Consider the following 27,556-nt stretch of genomic DNA (forward strand, 5'->3'; position numbering starts at 1 on the left):
TTTTTTTAATTAGAAAGCCCACAACCATGGCTGTTCTTGTCCTAATGGAGAGAGTTCCTTCTTCCTTGTTTGGGCCTCTTTCACACATATAATAAGAAAGAATTACTTTGCTTAACCCTTTTACTAATCTAACATTTCCAGAAGGACCAAATATGAAGACAATAGTAATGGCTTCATGAAATACAGCTCTTTTCTCCTCTTGAGCCTGACAGTCAGTTCCAAAAGCAGATTGTCATGACAACAAACAACCTGGAGGCAATCCAGCCAATTAATCTGCAGAGGAAGCAGTCATCCCAACCTAGGAGAATAGCCCTGCTGCTTTAAGCTTCAGAAGCAAAAAAAAAAGAGAGAAAGCAAAAGAAACCTAACACCAAACCTTACCACCTGCATTAATCTGATTAGGCTGCCTTAGAGCTGCAGTGAGGAACAGTCCAGCCCTGGGCACACGCTGGGCCCGTGGCAGCCCTTTCGTCCCGCTCCCAACACAGAGCTGGGGCAGGGCAGACCCTCTCCAAGGCTCTGATCCAAGCAGAGCTGCATTCCCAGGCTGTGATGTAGCTCAGCACACGGAAGAGTTACCAAGATGACCCCTCCAACCCTTACATGTGGAGCCAAGGAAAGAGCCTGTAGGTTAGGCAGAGGTATGACACAGAAGACACCATTGCCATAAACCCTGTTTTGTTGGCATTGCTGTTGTGTGTTTTACCTCTTCCTCTGTGAGTTGTTAAGAATATTTATCAGCATCTTAAGATCAGGATTATTTTCTTTTCCACAAACGATTAATTGATCACTGCAGGTAGATATTAAAGTAATTCTCCTTCAATTTCACTAATTACTTCTTCCTTCATACCCTACTTTATCTCTCTTCATGTGTCCTGCTTTCTATAGGCTGAAGCACATCACATCTCCCTTGAAAATATCCACTGTCTCCCATATTTTTTCTACCCTGGTCTCTCAGCAGTAACGCAGACATTACAATGTTTAGCAGCACATGCCCAATACACACTGTTTGTTAACCTCACGTCATTAATATATACTTAATGTTTTATAAAATACTGTGGCATTAAGTTACGGAAAACAAAACTGAGAAGCACTAGCTGCAGACGTACACGATAGGTTAAAAAGAATAAAAATGTCAAAGACTGTGTTTTGAGATTCTCCCAAAACTCAATACACAACAATTTTCAAACAAAAATTTTCTTCCCTGTCTTCAGGGGAAGGGTAGGAATAAATACTTTCACTGTAGACCTGTCCTGCAGTTAAACACGTCTTTCAGAAGGTAACTGAGCAATGAAGATCTAAAGCTCTAAGCATACAGAAGATTTACTCATCTGGTAAATAGACAGATTCACTTCCAACTGAGGTTTTACCTCAATCACCCCGGGTCCAATCCATCTCACAGAAGTACTAAATGGATTCCCAGTAACTTTGGTGAGCACTGGATCACAGTTTATAAGCACTTCCTGCAAAAGTGTGTTTTTACAACCTGAAAGATACCAGTCTTCTGAGCACTGAGAATGCAATGCATGCATGTGCACACTCTCTACACATTTCACTCTCACTATCTGCAGCGCTAGCCAACACAGAGCAAGCCAATAGAATCACATTTTCTGCTGAGCCTGTGTTAATTTGAGTCGGTCTAATATTGCAGAACAGAATAAAACCCCTGTGCCTACCTTGAGGGCTTTCGCAGCTTTCTTCATCGCTGTTGTCTTGGCAGTTATTTTGACTGTCGCACACAAAGCTTTTATCAATGCAAAGACCATTTTTACAGTGAAATCGGGCAGTAGAGCAAAGCAAGGGATTTGCTGCTGCAAAAAGAGAAAGTGAGATCTTTCATTAGAAATTTTCTTGCCCAGGCAGTTAAACAACTGATAAGCATCAACCACAGGTCACAACTCCACAGCTGGTCAGTTTGCTGGTATGTGGGAGTAACGTGGCAATCAAACCTGCCCTGGCTCTCTAAACAGGGAGAGCTGAAACTTCTAATTCGTGCAAGATTCATCACAATTAGCAGAGATTTAGCCCACCCACAGTTGTGATAAGCCTTCTGTTCATTTTCATGAGAGCCCAATCATGATCACTGTTCCACATTTGCTCACGCTGAAGACATATGGAGGGTAGAACTGCCTACCATAAACACTGCCTGTTGAATCCCATTACAGGAGACTTAGTTTAGCTGAAGTTTCATAGTGTAAGACAACAATTCTGACTGAGAACTGCCAGGCAGTGGTTTATTTACCTCTGCTTCTCTTCCCCATTCTCCTCACTATCTTGAATTGATACAACAGCAATGTTGAAATCTCTCAGCCTCTCACTGTTTGAATTTCAACTCCTTTTTAAGGAACAGTGTTTGTACCCTTCGTATACATCATGCCTTCTTATCTTTCAACACAGCCATCACTTAGCTGAGATACGCATAATTTAGCTGGTTTTAATACCCACTCATAAATCAGCCTCTGTCCCTTAATCATTGAACTCCAAGCAGTTTTTGGTAATGGGGTGACTGAAACGGAATGCAACTTTCCTACTGAAAATCTTTAAAAGGCTGCTTAGATGTCTTGTCTACTTCCAGCTGCTTCTCTGCCACAACAACAAAGGGGATTATAGTTTCCAAATACTAACTGGCTTCCATTTTTTATTCTTTAAAGTAAGAGCTAAATTTAAAGAGTTTTTACTAAATCAATCAATCAATCAATCAATCTTAACTTGTCGGTCCTGCATATAACCTGCAGGACATATAACAAATGCTCCCAATTCCTCCAGCTCCCCAAGAGCATGTTTAGCATGAACACGCTAAAGTTCCTTTGGTTTGAAACTTCTGCACAACTGCACGCCACATTGATTTACAAGGTTACCCTCGAACCTACATGGTTGTTCCTCTTCATAAGCAGTGGCTAGACATTTAGGCATGCTAGAAAGCACCAAGTGCTTCACTGGCATAGAACAGGGGAGATCAGCATCAGGTTTTATCATCAGCTGTAAGGTCTCATTGGAGCTACACACTACAAGCTCATGGGAAATGGTGTAATTCCTAATGAACTCCATAAGCTGGTGCACTTTCAGTTGAGACTCCCCGCTTGTCAGTCCACCACCTTAAGGATATTCAAAGCACTTTTGTCAAAACCTATTTTTAGTCCACCCGTTCAAGCGTAACCCAGAGTAATTGCCTTAGCCTTCAATGCTTCAATGGCTTCACTCACTCCACAGAAGTGTTGACTCCCTGCCACAGTCCTTGCAGGGCCCAAACCAGACTCTCCAGGCTAACAACAGATGCCACCATAAGAGAAGTTCATGCTGTGGGGGAAAGCACACCAACTACCAACAAGAAAGGCAAGTCCTCCATGAAGCAGACAGTGATAGATTACTGTGAAGATTGCCCCTTTTGTTATCTTTGAAAGCTGCTGTCTGTTGTCCTCCTCCTGACCTTTAAAAGTCATTGAAAACAAAACCTCAGCATGCTCTGACAGGAGAATGAAGTATTTTGCAGCAAGCTTTCACCTAGAGAGACCCATGCTTTTACCAGCTCGATAGTAACAACAGAGCTGTTGGATTCAACATAACTTTTCCCTACTGCTATGATATATCCCTGCTAGACTTACAGATACAAAAGGATCTATGCAGCCACATGCAGAGGGTTTAGCCCAAAACATGCAGTACTTCAGATCATCTCTCTTCTACAACTTCCCTACTGCTGTGCATTGGCAGGCATGCCTGGCTTCGAGAACCTCCCTCTCCTTCCAAAGAACCTGTTTCACTAAATAAGCCATTATTTGCTTTTTTTTTGTTGTTTGAGAACATGTATAAACAGAGAAACCTAGATGTGCTGATGACCAAACACATCATGTTCTTCAGTGACAAGAAACAGTAAAATAAAAATGGAACAATACAAATGATAGTTAATATTTGCCCAATTTGAGTTACATTTGAGTACAGAGAACATGTTCAAAGCAAACATGCAGCTTAAAACTCATTTCATTGGCTTGAAGTATCATAGAGGCATTATATACAAAGTAAGACTGAGATGGACCTTGGCAGACTCATTAACGAAGAGAAAAGCCAAGGCTCATCTGGGTCATAAATGACAGAGAGAATATTTGACTCAGGAGCTGAAGGCTACCGAATGTTTCCTTTCTGAGTAGCATCAGTTAGTTGAAATAAGCAGCAGTGACCTAGCTTGCAAGCAGGCTCCCACTTACTGCAGTTCTCCTCATCGCTGCCGTCGGGACAGTCCTCAAAGCCATTGCACCGGAAGCGGCCAATGATGCAGTGGATCCCACTGGCACAGGGGAAGAACGTGGCACCACATTTGGATTTGGCTTTTGCTGTGAAAAGAGACAGAAGTGGGCAGAGGTGAAGGAAACAATTTACAATGGTTAGAGATCCTGTTGTAGCAGAACAGTTAAGGGCACTCTATGCAGCGCTGTTGGCACTGATGTTAGGCGTCTTCCAAGTGAATTAGTGTCTTTGTGAGAATAAGAAACACAAGACACCCTCATAAAAATATTTTTCAGGCTGAAAACTCAAATTAACACTGCCTTTATTCAACATGATTTATATAAAACTGGGTGCAAAAGGACCACTGTATCTCCTGCTGCAGTTATTCATGACAGAAACTACATCTACTTCATAGTACCAGCACAGCTATTCATAAAACATTAAATACTAACAACAGCTTCAAAATGCGTGTAACACATGATTACAGAATCTAATTATGATCTCAAGTACTACACATTTTTTACTTTACTGCACAGCAACTCTTCATCGCAAGAAGAGAACACTGCCCTCAGCCAGAGAGTAATGCAGATGGTTCCACCATGATGCTCAAGGCAAGCACCAGTTAAGTCCTGTGGTATCCAGCCTAGAACAAAACAACTCCCAACATAAAAAGCAAAATTACAAGACAAATGATTACATTTCTGCTTTTTCAAGTTATCTCATGACTTGATGGACCACATCACAGGACACTGAACTCTTCAGAAAGTCCACTCTAAAGCAAAGGCCATATCTGCAGGAAGAGTATGCTGGTAACTGCAGGAAGGTGTGTATGGTGCAATGTGGTAATGCCGCCTATGGGAGAACCCCAGAGAAGCCAGATCCAGAGCTTGCCAGCCTTTAAAACAAATGTTTCCTACTCCTATACCAAATCTACCAGATGTGCTTACAACTCACAGGTTTTGAAATACAGATCTGGGTATCACAGCAAGAGGCAAGTTTTTTAATGTGGCCCTATGGCACATCAGTACACCAACCTGCACAGTTTTACAAGGCCAGGACAAGGTCAGGGACTATCAGTGTACACACAAAAAAAAGTATATCCGGTAGGGATAAACAGCATTAATTTGGAAGGAATCCTCTGTTCCAGGATTAACTACTAAGTACAACTGTAGCAAAGCCTTCCTCCATCACTCAACAGAGTGCATATAAATTGTTTTAAACCACAACTACAGTAATTCTCACTTGATTTAGTGTCCTCCAAAATCAAATTCCTGCAGTTCCTCTATTACATGTTTTTCTTCATTATATTAGTAGTTTTCAATTAGAATGATGAAGCGTAAAATAAGATGTGTCACTAAATTTCATATATTCAACCACCACTTTTTTCTGAAGAGTATCCAAGGTCCACTTGGGGAAAAGAAAGTGAGCCATTATTTTGCAGAAAAACAGCTGATAAATTACCCTGTAGTAGCTGCTGTGCTTCATACCCCTGGCAATAGAAAATCGTCAGCAGAGACATTTGAGCCCCTGCAATTCTTCACACATCTTCAAAGAGCAGCTTCTGTATTAGAGTTCTGAGACAGACTGATCTCAGCTAAATAATTCAGTAACCACAAGGTGTGAGGCACCATCATACTCCCAGTCTTTAAACAAAAGCAGCAAAACAACCTCAGCAACATTCCATGTCATCAAAGCAAGCAGTCTGTATTAATACACTAACAAACCAGCCAAGACGCTGCTGGAAGAGGGTGGTAATAGCACACGTATGTTAAGAGATGCCCAATACTTCACATGTCGTGGTTTTATTGTTGTTTTCCTTTCTATAAAAGGTAACAACCTTTTGAAACCACACAGTGAATTTACATTCCCCACGCCAAATGACTGCTCCGGGACAACTTCTTATTTAAGAGGTGTATTTTGAGCCAGAACAGTTCCAGAAGGGGAGAAAAAGAAGAAGTTCCAAGAGTTTAAAGAAAGAGAAGAAATAAGAAAAGGGGGAAGCAACTGTGCTTTTGCCTCTGCTAACATTTACTGGATCCCATTTCTTCAAGCAGGTTTACTTTAGTCACTTGGGGTCTGAATTCAGAGGCTATCAACTTCCTGGCAAAGCATAGTCAGTGGTGCTCCTTGTCCTCTCTGAAAATCTTGACAAATTAAGGCTTCAAAATTATTTACTTCTAACATGGACCATTCTCTTACTCTTGTAGCCTTATTCTTCGTGAGAGATTTCAGATTGTGACTCATCAACACCAGAGCCTCTGGCCCTCTGGAAAGGAGAGGTCATGTGCCTGCACTTTCCTAATCAGAGCCAGAAGTGGCAGTGAGCCTGCAAGAGCCCCGTTTCAGGTATGACAGACACAGGTCACAACATCCTCGGCTGCTCAGGCCCCAAAGGGTACAAAGCACACCTGGGACATTACCTTGAGCTACCACAGTAACGCCGTAAGTAAAGTTTAGTGTTTGGCCACATCTGGAAGAAAAACATGCTGGAATGACCAGGAATAAAGTCAAGTTCTGGAAAATGAACTCCTTCTTCACACAGATGAAGAGGGGGAAACCACTCAGAACAATTATTTAATGTAAGTATTACTTAGACAGTTATATAATGTTTAGTTCAACATTTAATTCCCAGATGTTTTCCTATCTTCTCCTCCTCCTCCTGAGACAGCAGCCAGAGAACAAGAAAATTCTGTTTTAGAATAACTGTCTATAAAAAACCACATACTAGTAACCACAGACTGAAAAACAAACAAGAAACTAAACACCTTCAAATTATTTCTAAGTTGCCCTTTCATACAGTCCACTAATTTTATTTTTTTTAACTGGAGGGAAGGAAAAAATAAACAAAACCCAAATGCAATTCTCTACATTTGCAACGGACATGATATACACACAAACCAATCCCAATTCAAACATACACTTGCATTAGACACCCTAGAAACACAAAAGAACATTTCAACCACCATGGTGATTGACTAGTCGCTCAGTCAGTCACTCACAAGACTCAAGTCTCGCTCCCAAACAGAACTTAGTTTTCCAAGTTACAATTCCAGCCACAAAATGCATTTTTCATATGCTGTACACAAATGCAGAAAAAATGAGAAACCAGTAATAGCTTGGTCCAAGTCACGTCCCCTGACTCTGGAGAACTCCACTGAGGAATTTCAGCTTTCTTTTCAATTTGACATCCTTCTTGTCCTCTGGCATAGTTTTCCCAAGGTTTTCAAGCAAGTGTTTTTTGGTCACTGCTCATAAAGTTCCTATGGAAAGCACAATCATTTCTTCCATAGCAGAAACCTTACCTTCCCATTCTGCAGGATCTCTGCAAATACCCTAAATATAAAGGGGCTATCATTTTCTTCAGGTCTTTGGCACCTTAACAAGTAACAGATATGTATACCAGGATCATGACAGCCTACAGCAAATTCAAGTCACATGCTGCACTATCCCAGCATTCCTCTGCAATTCCTACTCCCATTACATGACTGTTACAAAAAGAGTTTTCCTCCCCTTTGCTCATCATTGTCTTCTACTGCACAGGTTTCAAGTTTTCAGGCAGATCTGTATGTGAGAAGCTTTATGTTTATCTAATAGCAGCTATCTGTTTGGCTATTTTGGTGATTTCAGCCTCAATAAGCTTTCAAGGACAGCACTGTCTTTGCAATCTATATTCTTCTTTGTTACGCTTGGTTGAAATGGGCTCAGGGTAATCAAGAATTACAGGGATATCAGGAAATGACAGAAGTGGAAAAGGACACAGGCGCATGTGGATGGTTTGACCTTATTTAGCCAAGGTATTATAACCAGCTACAGGAAAGGGAACAGAGGAAGTTGGTTGTTTTTAAAGGACAGGCAAGTCCCCCTGAACCCATGTCTCCAGAAAGGAAGAAACTGAGAGACCACACATTGGACAGGAAAGGGGCAAAATACAGCAAGAAACCACAGAGCAAGTTACAAAACTGTGGCTAAAGAAAGGCTACCCAAATACAGATGCAGACTGAATTCAATATAGCAAGTACAAAGAACACCCCAAAAAATTGCCATTCAACCAGTTTGTGAGCCTATGGCAGAAAGGATCAATTCACTCCAGTTCCACCCTTCATTTGTTACCTACTCATGGCAGAAGTGATCCAGGACTGGAAGATTAACATGAATCTGTACTTACATTACACAAAAGGGAATTTCCATGGTATTTAAAAAGAGGTGTCAGTGAACTACCATGAACTTGAGGAGCCTCCTGTGACTCCATTACCCATGGGAAGAAATTGCTCTTCACTAAAATATTCTTATCTCTTAAAATTCAAACATGAAGCAAATGGTGAAGATGGTGGCAGAGAGCTGCTGGCCACAGTACAAGCTTGCCAAATGTTCCCTCCAGGTTGCTTTGCTAAAGTTCAAAAATACTATTTTGGCACTTGTACGTGCGAGTGCGTGAAGTGGCTCCTTATGCTACACAGAAACCAATCCTCCCACCGTCTTCTTTCAAAGCTCTAAAAAAAATACTAACTTCCCATCAGGACCAGCAGTACACTCCACAAAGGATGTGACAGTTTGCAGGCACAGCTCTACAGCAGTAACAGAAAAACATCTTGCTATCTTTACGATCCCAAGTGTGAAACAGTACTATTTTTAAAAAAGTATAATCCATTTTATTACTTCTCAGCAGAGAGGCACAATAGCAGGGGAAAAGAAATCAGATTTGGCACACACTGTGTAAAACCTTATACTGTATACAGACAACCCTCTTGAATAAAAGCAATTTTGATATTCATGGCTACAATGACTTGGAACCTGACTAGAAGGTTACAACTGATCTGCGATGGGCAGATGATTTTTCTTTTCAGAGATGGAGCAGCAAAGACATCAAATGCATTCTGTAATTAACAGTATTAACTATAAGTTTAACAAGACCAAGTGCAAGGTGCTGCACCTGGGTCAAGGAAAACTCTGGTGTCAAGCCGGGCTGAAGGGTGAATGGACTGAGAGCAGCCCTGCCAAGAAGGACTTGGGGATTCTGGTGGATGAGACTGGACATAACCCAGCAAAATGTGTACTTGTGGCCCAGAAAGCCAAACGTATCCTGGACCGCATTCGAAGCAGTGAGGCCAGCAGGGCAAGGGACGGGATTCTGCCCCTTTACTCTGTCCTTGTGAGACCCCTGGAGTGCTGCATCCAGCTCTGGGGTTCTCAGCACAGGAGGGACATTGACCTGTTAGAGGGAGTCCAGAAAATGCACCAGAGGGCTGGAGCACCTCTCCTATGAGACAAGGCCGAGAGAGTCAGGGTTGTTCAGCCTGGAGAAGAGAAGGCTCTGGGGTGACCTTACTGTGACCTTTCTGTAGCCGAAGGGGATCTGCAAGAAAGCTGGAGATGGACTATTTACAAGCACATGTGGTGATAGGACTTAAGCTGAAAGAGAGTAGTAGATTTAGACTGGATACAAGGAAGAAATTCTTTACTGTGAGGGTAGCGAGGCACTGGAACAGGCTGCTCAGAGAAGTTGCGGATGCCTCGTGCCTGGAAGTGTTCAAGGCCAGGCTGGATGGGGTTCTGAGCAATCTGGTCTAGTGGAAGGTGTCCCTGCACATGGCAGGGGGGTTGGAACCACATGATCTTTAAGGTCCCTCCCAAACCAGACCACTCTGTGATTTTATGACTGCGTTACTGCTGAGCCAGCTAATCTACACCTCAAGCATTTCACAGCTATAGTGAACTGGGCACTTATTACTGCATGCAGCATGCAAAGAGAGCACACAATGGGCACCCCACACGATGTGGCCAGTAGACAAGCCTAGTTCCTTCTTTTAACTTTACAAAAATTTCTATTTTAAAATGTTTCTCAATTATTTTGAAATCTGAAGTGAGGAAACAGGATGTAGCAGATACAAGAGTCGACATTTTGTGACAAAATACAGATAGAAGTAATCTGCACAGCACTTGAGCATCTTTGAACTCAAATTGTTACCTTAGAACCTCTCCAAGTAACAATCAAGCAAAGTAACTTTATGCTGCTTCACAGCTACACATCTCAACTCAACAACAGATAATGATTTATTCAGCTAATCAAAACTTGATTACTTGCATGCGACAAGAGCAGCTCTCCAGACAGAAACCACTGTGTGCAGATGCTGCATTACTGCAAAGCCATTGGTATTTTCCTGACTTTTATAATCAACAGCCTTAAACTTCTCTGCTGTTGTTAATTTAGGTAAGGGATGCCACAGGCACATCAGACAGCACTGTAAAACCACATTCTTTTTATGAATGCATGGCGAGATGCAGCATTTCAGTAAAGGCTTTATGTAAAGGAGATAAAGGTTTTAACTTTAATTTACAAAGAAGGATTGATTTGACAACACTATGTAACACAAGCAGGATGGCACCAGGATATGATTCCCTTTACCCCAAGAACTGATATAAACCCTAACCCTGTTAACACTTACAGTTATTTTGGGTTAGTTAACTGCTGTTTGGACCCTACAGTATTTTCAGTTCTGTTCCCAATGGGAAAGCCACTGTTACTTGCAGTCACTCAGCTGCATTAGCACTGAAGGCAAATGCATCATTTGTTGGCTCACAGAGCTCTGGAACAGGGTCATCTTGCAGAACAACACAGAGAAGTTTCACTTCCTCTGCTTGCTTTTTCCTATCAAGAAAAAAGCTGGCACTTATATTCCCAGTATAAAACACACCCAACAGTCCACTATGCCAGAACTTCTCCAATTCAAAACAAAACAACTATTTAATTTAATGAGTTATGATACAAAACACAGCCAACTGCAGAGTGTTCATTCCACCTACAAAAAGCCCTTGGGTCACTCCTGACTTTGCTCCCTGTTTAACCAGGCAGGTGAAAGAGTTGCTACTCTTAAACTGCTAATGCTAACACAGAGAAAAAGAGCCTAAAATGTGCTTTATTTTAAAGGAAGCAATTTTATGGTTTTTTAAGTAGTGAAATTAACCCAGTAGGAAGCACCAGGGGTTGCCTCCAACACAATAAACTATCACCCACTAACAAGAGTAATATTTACACTACAGTTAGCAGAGAAAAAGGCCAATGCTAAAGCAAAAAAAGCCAAGGGAGACTGCTGCCATGAAGAGTAAATGGCTTCCTTCTAAAAGGGTGAAAAAAGAAAGCACTTCAGAGCTGAATTACTATGAGTCAGTGGCCTTTACCTCTTGCCAGACAGTAAGGCCCTAAAGTAATCTTTCATGGTCTAGGAGTCTATGTTTTAGTCCTTCAAACTCATCACAAAGCAGACAAGATGTCAGAAGAGAGCACAGACAAAAACCTTGGATTTCAGACATTCAGTGAAGCAGTTTCTCACTAAGAGAAGTATTTTAGAAGTTACTACTCACTAAACAACCTGAACAATAACACCATACTAAAGGACAAAGTATGCACAATTTCAGAGTTGTTAAGTTATTCAGGATGCAAACAAGCAGGACAGAGTACCACGCTTAAGGCACTTCAGTAGCAGTGCTCCTCAGAACATCTGTGTGTCTGATGGGCTACAATACCTCACTCCATTCTGAGACACTACCGACCTGTTCTTTTTCTTTCAGTTGTGCCACTGATTCCATCCAACTGTTAAACCTGTCCAATTCCAAGCTCTCCAGCTGGGTTATTTACTGACCCCCATCAAGAGGATTAAATAATCAGCACCACAAACCCTCTTGATCTCCCTGCATAAAAAGCTATCAAACATAAGCAGCTATCGCATTTGCCCTTACTCATGTGTAATTGAGCTTCAAATGAAACATTCACCATGGTCACTTAATTACAAATCTTATTATAACTACTAAGTATTTGGTTGCTTAATCACGAGTAAAAACAAGAGCTAATTCCAGTTTGACATTCCAAGTTTGAGAGCCATTGGAGTAAGTGGCAAAAAGATCAGCAGCTGCCTTGCAGCATCTTCCCAATTAATGCAGATGCTCATTTCATGCATTGTTTAATATTCAGCTCTGCTTAAGAATTCTGATGTTTTTTACCTACCTGCAAGAAATATTCCAGGTCAGCCAGGAGATGACAGGAAGCAGCAAGAAACACAGAAGGAGACTTAAACGCACTCAGTGATTATGAGATGTGACTAGAAGTCCAGACATTTTCTACGTATAGATGTGCAACTATTACAAAACATACAACTACTTTTATTGAGAAATTCCTAGCTTTCTGCTATATATTCTAGTTATCTAGAAAAAGAAAAGAGCTGTTAATGTCATTAGATTTTTATACAAATTGTTACTGGATTATAAGTAAGAATGAGACACCTAAAGATTGGTTTTGTACAGTTTTCTATGATTGCTGTTTGCACAACACCTGACAGCCTGAAATCCTAGCACATGACAATGCTTACTCCATTAATATGCAAAATCTACTTTGACTGCAGCTTTTCATTGCCATGATCTTTTCAGGATGCTAATTCTGGTAGAATGTGTCTCTCTTCCTAAGTTGAAGCCCTGCTGTTAAATCTTCTCCTTCCATATATTAACACACCCCCCACCAAAAGTAGCCAATATAAAAAATAATCCCTGTGTATAGTCCTGTAAGGGATTCACCTAGAAGGGATCCATCTAGAAGAGGCAAGGGGATCTTTGGCAAAGACCGGCCAACTCAGTGAGCAGGCTTTAAACTGAAGGACTCAGGGTGTGAGGTTCAAAGTGGCAACACTCACTACACCACATCCAGCAGGGGAATAAACCAGGCCAACCACAGCAACAAAAAATGTTCCTTATCTGCCTCCCAAGATGAGATACAGAAGGAAAACCATCTCAGGGGTGTCTGTGGCTTTGGTACATCCTCCTGCACCCCTTCCTCCTCCAGGGAAACCTGCAGGAATAACTACCTCTCTGAAATGCCTGTAGACCAACACACACAGGATGGGGAAAAACCAGGCAGAATGAGAGGTCTGTGTGCACGATGTCCCTGCAGTTACAGAGACATGGTGGGACAGCTCACATGACTGGAACGCTGTCAGGGATGGCTACGACCTTTTTAGGAGAGACAGACCAGCAAGGGGAGGTGGTGGAACTGCTCTTTGTGTGAGAGAGCAGCTGGGCTCTATCGAGCTCTGCCTCAGGCTGGGTGAAGAACAAGACAAGAGCTGATGGGTAAAATTCAGGGACAACGTGGGTGACACTGCTGTGGGTGTTTGCTAGAGGCCACCCTGTCAGGAAGAGGAAGTCAATGAGGAATTCTCCCATCAGCTGGAAGCAGCCTCACAGTCACAGGCTCTGGTGTTCATGGGGAACTCCTGCCCTGATCTCTGCTGGAAAAACAACTCATGTGGGCACACAGGAGCCCAGGAGGTTCCTGCACAGCACTGATGGTAACATTTTGACACAGGTGGTGGAGGATCCATCGAGGAGAGGTGTGCTGCTGGACCTTGCACTGACAAACAAGGAAGGACTGGCTGGGGGTGTGAAGACTGGGGGCAGCCTTGACTGCAGTGACCATGAGACCACGGAATTCAAGATCCTGAGTGGAGGAAGTCAGCAGTAACTAGAATTACAGCCTGGACTACATGAGAGCTAACTTTGGCATCCTCAAGGCCAAAGGAATCTGGAGGAAGAATCGTATGAGTTATGGCCCTAGAAGGTAGGAGGATCCAAGAGAGTTGGTTAATACTCAAGTAACGTTTCCTTCAACCTCAAGATTGTTTGATTTCTTATTCATAGCGATGCAAAAGGGGGCAGGTGCATCCCTATGAATAAAAAAAATCAAGCAAAGGGGGCAGAAGACCTGCATGAATAAACGAGGAGCTTCTGGCAAATTTCAAACAAAAAAATATTCTGGAAGGTGGAGAAGGGGACAAGCCACTTGGGAAGAACATAGGAACACTGTCAGAGTAGACAGGGAAGCAACAAGAAAGCTAAGGTCCATTTAGAATTAACTGGCAATGGATGTCAAGGACACCAAGAAGGGTTTCTTCAAGTACATCAGTAGCAAAAGGAAGATGAGGGAAAATCTGGGCCCACCCATTTGGGAATGAGGTGGAGACCCTGGTGACAGAGAACACAGAGACAGCTGAGATACTGAATGCATTTTTGCTTCAGTCTTTACTAAGGCCAGCCCTTGGGAATCCCAAACCATGGAGGCAAGAGAGAAAGTCTGGAGAAAAATTTACTTTGCCTTGGCTGGGGAAGAACAGGTTAGAGATCAGGCAAACTTGACACCCACAAATCCATGGGCCCCAATGGGATGCACCGACACATGTTGAAAGACGCTATTGTGAAGCCACTCTCCATCATCTCTGAAAGATCATGGAGAACAGGAGAGGTACCTGAGGACTGGACGAAAGCCAATTCCTCTCTACCTTGCCCTGGTGAAGCTGTGTTGGGAGTACTCTGTCCAGAGCTAGTGCTGGTCAGAGAAATTCTCAAGTCTTCTTCTCTGGAGATATTAAAAAGGCACCTGAACATGATCCTGTGCAATTGGCTCCAGGTGAACCTGCTATAGCAGGGGGGTTTGACTATGACCTTCAGAAATCCCTTCCAATTCCAATCATTCTGTGATACTGAGATTCTGTGATTTCTTACAATCTTGTTTTCTCTGTAAGCATTTAAAATGCACTAGATGGAGATGTAGTGTAAGGCAGGGCACCACAAAGGTAGACAGTTAGTCCTCTTTACAAGGAAAGTCAAACTCCCAGATCATACTCTCAAAAAACGCCACAAGCCTCACAGTTCCACCTTTCATGTAGATTTTAGCACTACTCAGAGCTATGAAGTATTCAATTTGCTGTAATTATACTAGTTATTTTAATGTACTGCTTTTATATTTATGCCTTTACCTTACTCATTGTGCCTGTATCACCCTCTTTCATGCTCACAGGGGATTACAGAGCACTTCAAATCCATCAGTATTTGACAACTAGCTTCATTGTTTGTATCAACCTTTCATCTGTCTTGGGACATATCCATTTGCAGCAGAGGTTTGTCATCACCTCCACAACTACACACAGACAATGACCAAAGCTCACAGCCACCTAAACCTCTGGTAAGTACTGTGAACCTTATCACAGCCACTCCACACTTCCCAAAGTAGTAAACAGAGATTTGATGAACTAAAGACTACAAATTCAGGTCTAATACTTTTGAATCCTTTTACAATCATAAGGTTGAAACAAAATCTTCAGATGTGAAAAAGTGGTCTTGATGCTGGAGTTCCCCTTTTAGGATTTTTTGGGTTTATTTAGGGTTTTTTTTAAGTGCCAGGTCACTAAATCACTTACTTGCAAATAAGCAACTAATGAATACTTATCTTCTCCAAAATGTAGTGAGTTTTGATACAAGTCCACTTCACAGCTATTTAGCTCACACTACTATATGCTGTTTACTAGCAAGACAGAATACAACTTACCAGCAATGAGGACTTCTCAAAGCTAAAAATGCACCTGGCTAGCAGCTACAGACTGCAACAGCTGAGATTGCCTTCACCTTTACACATGATGGGGCAGTCCAAAAACTTGTTGCAGGTATGCAAGGCTGAATCTTAATCCCAGGAATTTGAAAACATTTCTTGAAAATATCACCCTGCCCCTCATTTTCTGTAGAATTATCCCTTGTCTACACCTGGCTTTAACTGATGCTTCAGAATAATTTTCTGGGGCTACTGAATATTAATTCCATGTCAGTAATCTTTACTGATGGGTAGGATTAGTCCTGCCCAAGTCTTGGCCCACTGCTGTGTTTCTAGATCTCAAGTGGTTTAGACAACCCCTTCTGAATTGGGCAGACATTTCTTTTTAACAAAACACTGCATCTCATTCTTCAGTGCACTGAGCTCTGTTTGTTGAACTGAAAGCCTAGAAAGCCTAGTATTTGAAAGGATAGGAGCCAGAGCTACTTTGTGCTCTTTGCTCCTGTACATGAAAGCCATTCATTAGACTGACCCTGCTGAGTGGTTAAATCCAAGCAAAATGTCTTCAGCTGTAATAACTGTACTACCATAACAAGCACGCATTAAATAGCTTATAAAGATTGCAGAACTCATTGTCTCTACAAGACCTTTTTTCTCTGTCTTTTAAAGTGGCTACTAAAGCTGGTTACTTATTCTTAGCAGTGTGGAAGTTAGGATTTTGACTGCTCTCACAGCAAACTGTAATGCAAGGAGAGGACACAAATCTAAATTCAGACTGCCACCAGAATGATTTAGGTTGTTAGTAATGACCCTTTAGTAATAAATTTTGCCTTTGCCTCCATTATAATTTTGGGACTTACAAAGTGAAAAGCATGGATACCTAATGTGCCTTAGTATATCAACTTGTGAGCTTCCTGTAGAGCAGACTCAAAGCATAATCTTGATTGAGGGCAAACTCCATGATTTATGTTTTGGTTTTTTTTTTTTTAAAGCATTGAACAGCAACAAATCTAAAAGCCACCTCCTGAAATATACCCTACATCAAAGAGGGCAGGACAAGGCAGTCTGACAGCTCTCATTTGAGGCTTCCAAGCATATGACATGGCTTTGAAGCTCTTGCAGTCCCCACTCAATCCACCTCCTCCCTACTGCAGCCCGTGCCAGCCAGTGTAGGAGTTCTTGCACTCAAGAGCTTCTCCAATGACAGACCAACTTCCTCAGACGTGACTTTGGTTTCAGTAGGATTTTTTTCTTTTTTTAAATACTTTACAGCTCTCAGATGCAGTTGTTAAAAAACTACCTCTTTTGTAGAAACTGAATGCTGAAACTGAAAATTAAGCCAGTCAAAATTCACCTGAAGAAAACCTAGCTAATCTGTCTTTGTTCTCTAAGAGTTTCAGTTTCCCAGATGAAAGGGTTTAGAGCACAGGAAAACATTCTTCACATCATCTAGGAAACCCGGGCTACTAATTGCAGAGCGGAGGTTTCATCTGGCACTCCCCTGCAAAGACTTTCTCTCTCCTCCGCCGCCGTGTGAAACTGATCGTGACAAACCCGCGGCCCCGCCGCTCCTCAGCGGGGGGAGCTCCAACGCCTGTTGCAAGTGAACACCAGAGGGAGCAGTAAACATTTCTCTGGTAAGAAAGCTTTATATTGGAGATGTCAAACATAAGGAAAATAAGGTATAGCAAACCACGGGGAAACTTAAAAATGGTTACTGTGGGCTGCAATTTCAAAGTGCAATATACTGCTAATCCAGGTTGAGTCTCCATCAGTGCAGAGACAACGAAGATTTAGAGCAAGTGTGCAGATACAAATACTTTGAATGATGCAGGCTTAGCTGTGCCACATCTCCCAGCCCAGCACTCCACACCCTGACGACACCAGATTTATAAAATCTTCTGAGACTATAAAGCATTTATACAAAACCTTGTGTGCATTTAGATAGACTAAATGGAAATGCAAACATACTCAACATAGAAAGACAGATACAGAATGGAATGTGACAAAATAGGTCGTGTTTATTATATATAAACACACAGTTCCAAATCTACAGGGTAAAAGCAAGAACATAGTTAAGAGACACACAAGAGAAGATTAAATCAAAGATTAATATGCCAACATATCAGCAATGAACAAGTAATTACAGGACTATCTCAAATATTATTCAACTAACCTGACAAAGACAGTTAAAAATGCTGGCAAAACCAGCAATAGAAGCATGATCGCAACCATAACCAGAAAACATTCCCATCTCACACCTTCATCCTTGCACAATGGCACTCAGCCTACCAGGTGCAGGAGTTCTGAGGGTGTTTGTCACCAGGACTCTGGCTTCAGCAGGGGTGCCAAGGGCTTCAATTCCCTGACACAGAAACAGAAATGCTCTTACCAGATCTACTAGACACCTGGATTAAACAGATTTCTCAGATTGCCCAAATATGAGTCACAGTGTTCAGGACCATGAGAGTTAGCCTGCTGCTATGAAGCTGCAGAAAAGCTTGGCTCACCACACCATGCTGAGTGCAACTCAGGACTGCAGGTATTATAAAACTTTCAGTTCTGATTGCACTGGGTTCCCTGCAAGCACAAGTGTCTCAGGCAAAGAGACAAAACTGACCTTTAGTGGAAGCCTGCTTGGCAGGTGGCTTCAATACCTGTCTGGGGAATCCTAGTTATAATGGACCATTTTCACGCAGCACTTCATTTAATAAAGACATTCTTCCCCATGGAGGAGACTTGCTCTGTCTGAAGGATGATCAGAGCAAGGTTTGATGACGATGGATTGCTGGTGATGAAATGAGCTCTTTATTACCACAGTTCTGGATGTCCCTAGAGACCAGCTCTTGCTAGCCAGCCCAGGAGTGTTTTGGCAGCACATCCTTACAAGCATGGACGATGCCCCATTGTTCAGACACCTATACAACCCAGTCACAACTTCTAGCATTGACTCAGAAACCTGCTTTACCTTTACGTTTGTATTGAATGAGCAGCGGTGACAACCGGAAACAGAAACAAGAGAGACAGAGGTTTCAGACATGAGAACACACTGCCCCAAGGCTATCCTTGCATACAGGTTTTTTCTAGCCCACTCTTTAGCCCTTGGATTAACAGAGCTAGTCACTGATTCACTGTGTGCCACTATTTGCTCATAGCTGAACATACAAATTTGGCATCTCTCAGAAGAGCAATGAAGGAAAATCTAGACTCCTGGGTACTTGGTGTGTCTCTAATTCTGGCTGCTGTCATGCCAGGCACTTAGTGTGGATGATGTGCCATGCTCCGAATCCCCACCATCTGCTCCTTGTTAGCTGACAAAGGCAGCACATGCCATCTCCCCACTAGCTGCTGCTCATTAGTGACAAAAGCCATTCTGTGTTCACAATGTTCTCTCTGTAATAATCTAATACAAAGGTGTACAAAGAGCAAAGGAAAGAGGAAACAGAGATAACAGAGTAAATTAGGAGCTTAACTAAGAATATTAGCGCACTCTGAAATCTCAAGATGAGAATCCTTCCAAGAGAGAGATGCAGGTCTTGGCTTCAAAGGAATAGGTCGGCAGGTAGGTATAAAAGTCAGCACTAGAGATAATTAATTTACCTCAAAACGTTTCAAAACATGCAAGCACACATTTCTAGGCTTCTTCCATTCAGGCTCTCTGTTTTGGAAAATTTTGGATCTTCCATATCTGGTAACAGAAAGAACTGAGTGCTGACAGCACGCAGCTCCCAACCCGACCAGGGCAAGCACTAACCCCAGCTATCTGTAATGCCTGGTGTGCAAGCAGAGGAGGATTTAGGATCTATGCAATCCCTCCAAGCTTCACAGGGAAGTCCTGTTGGTTAAGATTCTGCGTTTGTTAAGAAGAGCCTCAGCTTCCTTTAAAAATCATTCACACAGGTGTAAAGCAGTAGTAATACCAATACTTCAAAGAAACATGCATGACAGGTACTGGACTACACAGGCTAAGGAGCAATCCAGCCAATGAGAACCAGAAGACAAGGGGATTAACCACAAAGCAGTTCTCCATTGGGAGATACACTGATGATAGCACATTACTCAAACTACAGAGAACTGGAAGTACTCACAAAACATTCACATTGATATGGTAAACTAATCCTTTTCGAGCTCAATTATTGGCCTGCAGGAAAAAAAAAAAGCAAGGTTGTTCTTCAAGAAGTGGTTCTAATTTACAACAATGAGAAGTCGCTGTCTCAGCTTATTCCCTCCCTTCCATGCCTTTCCTCGACCCTCCTCCCCAGATAAAACCAGGTAACATTTTTCAGTCATCACATCACCATAAGTGAAGGCAAGGGTATGAGAAATGTTCTGTGCACTACGTAGCACAAAGACAGCTGGCATGGGAAGCGTTAAGGTAAGGGTAAGGGTACAGAGGAAGCATGGAAGATGACAGATGGTATGTGGGCATGTGGGTTCTGACAAGTGTGGGAGATGAAGAGAAAGGCCACAAGCAAAGTGACGTGGTTAACAGAGATGGTCCTGCAGAAGAGGAGACAGAAAAGGGACAAAAGCAAGACAGGAAAGAGGTAAGACAAGGATGGACAATGTGCAGGTAATTCTGCTTTGCATCTTATTTCCTCCTCACAGCCAGACCATCACTTTTCTACTTGATGACCACAAAAAATGAGAACCAGACCCTGAGTTCAAAGTTTTCCTGTTTAAATGGGGACAGACAGGATGAGATGCTACAGCAACAGAATTGATAAACTATGGTTGAATGTGGATGTCCAACAGTAAGACAAACCAAAAGAGAAAGACTTTCCACATAACCACACACGTGTGCAGGACTACTTCCTCATGGGCATGCCAAAACACAGCGTACTCATCTTCACAACAAACAAACCCTGTAACCAAACTCTTACACACAGACATTTTAAAGCAAGGTTAACACTTCTCAATGTGAAATAGTTACTTGAGGAGGAATCACAGACAAAGCAGCTTGAAGTACAGCTGTGAGTAGTGACACACTGGGAACTTAGCCACCTCATGCTTCTAATGCAACTCCTATGGCTTTGTGTTCACCATCAACAGCTCAGCTACTGCAAAGCAAAATCACAGCAGAAACAAAGGACTCTAATTTCGCTGCAAGGTAAGCTCTAGGAAGTAGAGCCCTATTCCAGTGGAAGGAAAGTAACAAATTTTAGCTTAAGATGATTTAAAAAATAAAATTTTGTATGTATAGGGCTGCTTTTCAACACTTTTTTCTCTGAGCTAGGAACAAATCTGACCCCAGATTTGGTCTGCATAAGCCCATCCAACTTTTGATTACTTTATAATGTAAAAGATGTTGGAAACATTACAAATGTGGAGATTCAAACGAGCACTACCTCCATTCTGTTTTGACTTATCTGACCTGTTAACAGTAGGCCAGCATAGGATTCAAATCGATTGCTCTCCCTGCAAGTCTCTTTTGTATGCTAATTTTACATTTGTGAGGGCGATCCAATAGCAGATAAATGTATGGCAAGAGGAAAGAACAGTCTAATTATCTCCATCAATTTGTGCAGGATCAAAAGGATGCTCCTCCAGAAACTGTCAGCCAATCAAGCTGGATAAAAGTACTTGACAAAAACCCAGGAAGGACCGTTCCGCAGCATCTTAAAATTCATAGCTGCAGCACAGCCTACATCATTGAGGTTTATTTGAGTCTGTGGTGACAAGAACAGCTTTTATGAACTGCCATTTACAGCTATTTATATTTTATTGTCAGTTACTATGTTTATTACTGTCTGTAATTCACCAGACCAAACTGATTTTGGTAAGGAAATTTTTGAACGGAGTCAGAAAGCATATTTTCCTGTTACTGATTCCTGAGTAAATACTCAGTCCAGCTTTCATTAAGAAAATCTTCATAAACATCATCTAATTGTATCAAATGAAAGAAAATTCATGCAAGGCAGACAATGACAACATTCTTAGAGACACAAAAACTCCTGGTGTGTATCCTAATAATACAAAGAAGTACCATCAATCAGCTTGTTTTAAGAAGTAGAAAAAGCACACCAAAAGTCATGCCAGCAGTCTGCTCAGGAGCAAAGTAACGAGGAACCTGAGTCACACAGTTGTTGTCATCAGGAACATCTCACTGAAAGGTACAGGCTGAACTTAAGATATTTTTATTCTTGCCAAAGCTGCCACTGATATAATTTCTGCTAGGGTTTAAACAGATATGCATGACACTGATCAAGCCTTCTAACAGGCCTATCCTTTAATGTTAACATTTAAGTGTGAAAAAAAATTAAACTAACATGTCTTCAATGTTGCAACACAAGCCTGATGATTTATAAAGACTGCAAAGCATTAGATACTTCATACAGATACTTTTAATTCTTTAGAAAGTGAAAAAGCTCACTGGCTGAAAGCAAAACTACACATGGAGATTTACACAGCACAGTTATTAAAGCCCCATTATTTAAAGGCGATGGATTACTGGGGTTAAAGAAAAGGAATCAAATTTAAAAAGCAAGAGCATTTAACAACACACTGTATCTCTAGTCAGATAATTTGAAAAAAGCTCTTATTTTTTCCTTCTGCTCCATAAGCAAGGCTAATGCTGTCTTAGAAGTATCCTGGGAAAGGTAAGCTTCTTATAAATTCAGTTTAAATGTAATGAAAATCTCTGTAAAGTACACACATAAAGAAACCACATTTGCCACATGAAAACCAGTAACGTCTCAGAAATTTCTCAGCTGCTCTAGAATCACGTGAAATTTTACTTCTTTCACTCTCAACTGGATTTCAAATCACAGCATTACGCTACAGCATAATTTTGCTGTCTCGTTAACACGTGTAGGATAGAAAGTATCATGTTATGGCTGAGTAACATTAACTAAATCTTACTTAATGCTAAGAAAAAGATGAAACAGATGAGAACCAGGTCAGACTTTTTTAGCTCTCTAGAATACAAGTTCTAACTTAAAAACACCAATTAGCAAATTATTTTAGCCTATTTTTTAGAAAGTTATTATTAAAGTTCATAGAGTTCATTTTGATTGGGGAGAACAAAAATCACAGGATACAGTCAACAATTCTAAAATGAAAGGAACTAGGTTTGATGGCAGTGAAGGTCAGCTTATAGCACTAGACCGGTGTGCTGAAGCAGTACATGCAGGATCCCTAAAAATCACAGAGCATCACTCTTATATTGGAAGAATTGTAAGTCAAGTCCATCTCAATTTATCCATCTGGTCGGGCACCTCCCCAGGTGCTGTAATAAAATTGGACACTGAAGAACACTAAAGACCTGAAACAATAAAGCCTGTGTGTATTTTTCAACAAGATCTAAATGAGGAAAGCAGCAGCAGCTTTGCTCCTTCTCTAACACACACTACAGAACACAGCAGTAACACTAGTTAGCCAAGGCCTGTGATACAAAGCATGATAAGGCCACAGCAATGGTCACTTACGGCATTCCTTCTCATCACTGTCATCAAAGCAGTCTGGCAGCCCATCACACTGCCAGGCCCCGGGGATACAGCGTCCATTACTGCACATGAAGTTTCCAGGAATGTTGCATTCATTCGTGAAGTTATTCCCAGGCAACAGTTGGCTGTCTGCAACAAATGAAAGAGAGGTAAGTTTATTGAGGATTTAACAAAGGCAGCACGGAGCGAGATGCTTATCAGTGGTTGAATGAAGATGAAACAAATGGACCCTGACCCTGGTTATTTTGTCATTATCCTATCAGTATCCAGAGCATGGTACTTGCTAGCACTTTCTTTTTCCTAAATTCTCATTTTATCTGTTCTCCATTCTCACACTCTATTTTGCAGATTTCCTTTTGCTATTTTCTTTCTAAGAACACACATGCGGCCTCTATGTATACTCAGGTCAAAGCAATGTTTGTTTAAAAAAAATTCTCTCCTCTTCACAGGGTCAGTCTAAACAGAAGTAAAACAGATGAGGCTACATCCTCCCATGAACTCAGTTCTATCCTCCCATGCTTTTGTCAGATCGGTTCTTAGCTTGCAGAATACTTTGTTGTTGTTCTTGTTAGCCAAGGGCTGTGCACAAGGTAACACACTGACATTCGTACCAGGTTTTCAATTAAGTTTTAAACACAGTGCTGCTGATCAAAGTCAGAATTGAGCTTCTTGGTGTTCATACAGTCCCCTAGCATACATCCGTCCACAGGCTAGTAAGGCAGCTGGCACACTGAGTCTGCCAGTAGCAGGATACTGGAAATCAAGAGAACAGTGAGAAAAAGAAATCTAGAGCTTTGCCTTCAACGTTAAACACAGCACTACTCAGTCATTTTAATCTACCATTTTTCTCACTTTGTGCATTGTTTTTTGGAATGCAGGTATCACAAAAACACAAACTTCAGTGAAGGAAGGATAATGACACTCAAACGCTTTAATAAGCATAAAAATGGCATGACCTGTCACAGAGCTGGGGGGAAGCTACAAGACAAGGCAGAGAGTAAGAAAAATAGTATCCTTCCCCTTGTCTTCTTGTCATAGTCCAGACTAGTCCCAGGCAACATGCACTTGAGTAGGCAAAAATCCCGGAAATACAAACCTTCCCAGGTAAGGATGGAGGTGTCACAGAAACATCCTCCTTGCCAACCTGCATACCCTCATGGTTCAGAACCAGGAAGAACAAACAAAGCTGACACAAAGCTTAACCATTTACTTATCATTTATCTGTTTTGACAATAAGCACATTATTTTTGGAACTCTGGGGGAAGTTTTTGGAACTGCAGAGCTGTGGTTGGTTCTGCCCAACCTACTGCCCAACCCCTACACCATGTTGCTTCCTGTTGCTCTTTGAGTCCAACTCCTTCCTCTCCCAGGAAGGCCTGAACACCAAGGGCAAGGAAAACCATTATGAACACAACATGGAGAGTGCCCCATTCTTCAGTGCTGCACAGGGCACAGAGCAGATCACAACTATCAGGATAAGAAGTTTCAGGTAAGACCTTTTTCCTAGCATTCCTGAAGTCCCTGGGAGGAATCTGCTTTCTACAGGCATCTTTGGAGAACACATCTACCAAAATAATAAGCTTTATAGCATGATTAGTGCATGAGGCTTTTCAGAAACTCCTGAATCAGCCAGATGTAGACAGTTCCCTTCCTCCCCCACAACGTATCAAAATGCTTCATCCATGACACAGGCAAAACTGCTAAGATTCACATCACTACTTCAAAAGACACAAGAGGAATGCTTCAGTGAGGTAGGCTCTTTACACCTATGTCTGTCTCAAAAAATGTATTTCCTTTCAAAGGCTATTTCTTGCAAATGGCTGACTTTCCTGGGGATGTTTCAAGAATGTACCAGCACAGAGCAGATGCCTTAATGGAAATTTGCCCTGAGCTGTTAAAAAGATAATGTAGTTCAGAAAAAAAAGGTGGAAATAAGGTCTTCTGAGGCAACGGGGCAATCTGAGCCACTGTCCACACACCCAGAGCTACCTGTAACTCTCCTGCTGTAGCACCTTAAAGAGAGAGAGTGATGGCCACCAAAAAGCATGCCCAGGCATGTGGCTGGTAATTAGACATCTTTTAGGAGTGTCATTCAAACCTCAGTTTCATTCCCTGCATCATTGTTCTTCCCACGGAGATAACAGCAGGTTTGTTCTCTACACTGTTACAGCCTACAGCACACTGGAACAAGCTCAGCTCCAGCCCAGTCAGGCAGGACCCTCACTGCTCCCAGCAGCTCCTGGGGAAATGCTACACCCCAACTTTGCCTTGTGCCTGAGTCCCTGAATTTAAATCAGCAATGGCAACAGTTTATCCTTGGCTACTCCTGCCACGAAGCACTGAACGGATACGGTGCTCGTCAATAAGCACCCCCAGGCTAGTGCAGCCTTACAGCATCACTGTTAACCGAGTTCTGCACTTCTATGTTCAACCAGCGAGGGCTTCGTTGTTGCTTATGGCGTTTTTCCCCCTTACAACAGTAATTGAACACATTCAGATCAGTCTTTGTATCACTGACATGTACCTGCTAAGTAATGACCAAATGAAAACCACCACACTCAGAGAGCTGCAGAGTGAAGCTGTCAGCATTTACACAACCTTTTATTAGCAAACAACTCCCACTGCACGAACACCACCTCTGGAGGAAATCTACCACAGTATTGCAAAATTACAGGATGCCATTGTCAGATCAAGATAGGAAGGAGATATCTCAGTATACTTTGCAATGTAGAAGTTCAGTCAATATACCATGTACTCTATGTCATAAAGTATGTAAGAGCTTCAACAGCAGACTCTAACTCCCTTCTCCACAGTCCCCTCAAAAGCAGCTTTCCAGTCAGTATGGTACTACTGGAAGACTTTCCTGGTAATATCCATAACTTTCACTAGAATTTACAAGTTCTCAGATATTACAAAACTGGAATGCCCTGGCTAAGAATAAATCTCTGCTATAAAACAGAGCTTATTCAAGCTTGACAAGAGAACTAGAAATTACCAAGGCTTTTGCTCTCTCAGAACCTAAGCAACTAAGGCAGTACATTTAGGCTGCAACAACAAAGAGGTGCCAATCTCACGGCATCTCTCTCCATTGCTCTACACTACCTTCTTATCTAACCTCATATCTGTATCTCTCATCCACCCTGCTCCCTTCCACGTGGAAGTAGCACCTATTCAAAATGAAAAGTCCTTCTGTGAACATTTAAGTGAGACTTCTCCACGTGGGCAAGCTGCTAGCTAAGAACCAACAGCAGGTCTTACAGCTACCCGCCCCAGCTACAGAACTGCCTTTTCCCCATGAAGCATCCTGGTGTTCCTGAGAGAAAATGTAACAACTGGATGCACTGTAACACCTCCTGGGCAGAATAACCAAAGCTCAGCTCCCATCAGATCTACTGTTGTTATCTTGCCTGAAAAGTTTTAGCAATGATCTCCATATTCCTTTAATGAAAAAATTTAGACCAAGTTAACTAATTGCAGAAATTTTTAGAGTTTCAAAAAGCAAAAAGCACGAACAAGAACCAACCTCCCTAAAAAAGCATTATCAGGTCCCTGTTCCTTTCAAAAACTCCTTTAAATGAATACCATACTTCTACCCTATTAGATTGAAGCAACATTCCAGAAACAGGTATCAAATTTTGTTACCCAATGAGTTGCTTACAGGATTTCCTTTGTCATACAATAACCTTATCCCAAATATTCTTTTAAAGCAAGGATGTATTAATAACCATTTCACCAAACAAACAAAAGATAGTGGAAAATCAAGATACTTGCAGATAGCCCTACCCAAGCTTTGCTCCGGAATGGGAACATGGAACTCTGACTCAAACCAGTTTCAATGAAACTAATACTTCTCTTAAAACATGACCTCCATCACCTCCTAGGAGAGTTGCATGTTACAGAGAGCAATCTGAGAGCCACAGCCAATGCATCTAGAAACTTGTTTCATGCATTACTCCATGCCCAAAAAATCCATTGGTGGATAAAAAGCTGTCAAAACAATGGCACATGTGGAACTGTTTTAAATGGTATTACTCCTTCTGCTTCCCTCATACTTTGCAAGTCTCTCCTAATGGATTTTAAAAAACCCTCAAAGAAATCCTCAGTGCAGTCCTCAGCTCCCAGCCCTCAGGAATGCAACGTTCCTGCCCACTCAGCACACAGCCCAATGTAGGGCTGCGCACACACAAGGAGAGGCAGCGTTACAGACACACTCAAGACAGACACAGAAAGGACCAAACCACATCCTCGTGTCCATTTTCTAACAAGGTCCATAAAGATGTCAGGTTTTGTGTAGCCAACTAGCTGCACTGTCTGTTGGCAGGAGCAGAAACTCCTTCAATCTGGCAGAGCTGGCATTCCAACAGTTGACATACTTACCCTGCAGCCTCTTTGATTAATTTTGAATTCAACCCAAATAGGAGCTACATGGATGTGTTCAGTTAAGTAAAGGAGGACGGAAAGAAGGGGAAAGTAGTCCATTTTCACTGCAACACATTGCTCACTTTAAGCAGCATACCATCTGGGCTGA

General features: G+C 41.9%; 1 protein-coding gene across 4 annotated transcripts in view; it reads right to left on the minus strand.

Annotated features, from left to right (window-relative positions):
• The window catches only part of LDLRAD3 (low density lipoprotein receptor class A domain containing 3), a 122,200-nt gene that overhangs the window by 51,757 nt on the left and 42,887 nt on the right, over nucleotides 1-27,556 (minus strand). For 3 of the 4 annotated variants that reach the window (XM_032112548.1, XM_032112546.1, XM_032112545.1), the window contains exons 2-4: nucleotides 23,011-23,157; nucleotides 4,200-4,325; nucleotides 1,677-1,811 (exon numbers count right to left, since the gene is read on the minus strand). In XM_032112548.1, the coding sequence (XP_031968439.1) occupies nucleotides 1,677-1,811; nucleotides 4,200-4,325; nucleotides 23,011-23,098 (349 nt within the window). In that variant the 5' untranslated portion in view covers nucleotides 23,099-23,157. The remainder of the gene's footprint in view (nucleotides 1-1,676; nucleotides 1,812-4,199; nucleotides 4,326-23,010; nucleotides 23,158-27,556) is intronic. The other variant, XM_032112547.1, reaches the window with a different exon arrangement.

This window comes from Corvus moneduloides, chromosome 6 (genome assembly GCF_009650955.1).
Source record: "Corvus moneduloides isolate bCorMon1 chromosome 6, bCorMon1.pri, whole genome shotgun sequence".
NCBI lineage: Eukaryota > Metazoa > Chordata > Aves > Passeriformes > Corvidae > Corvus > Corvus moneduloides.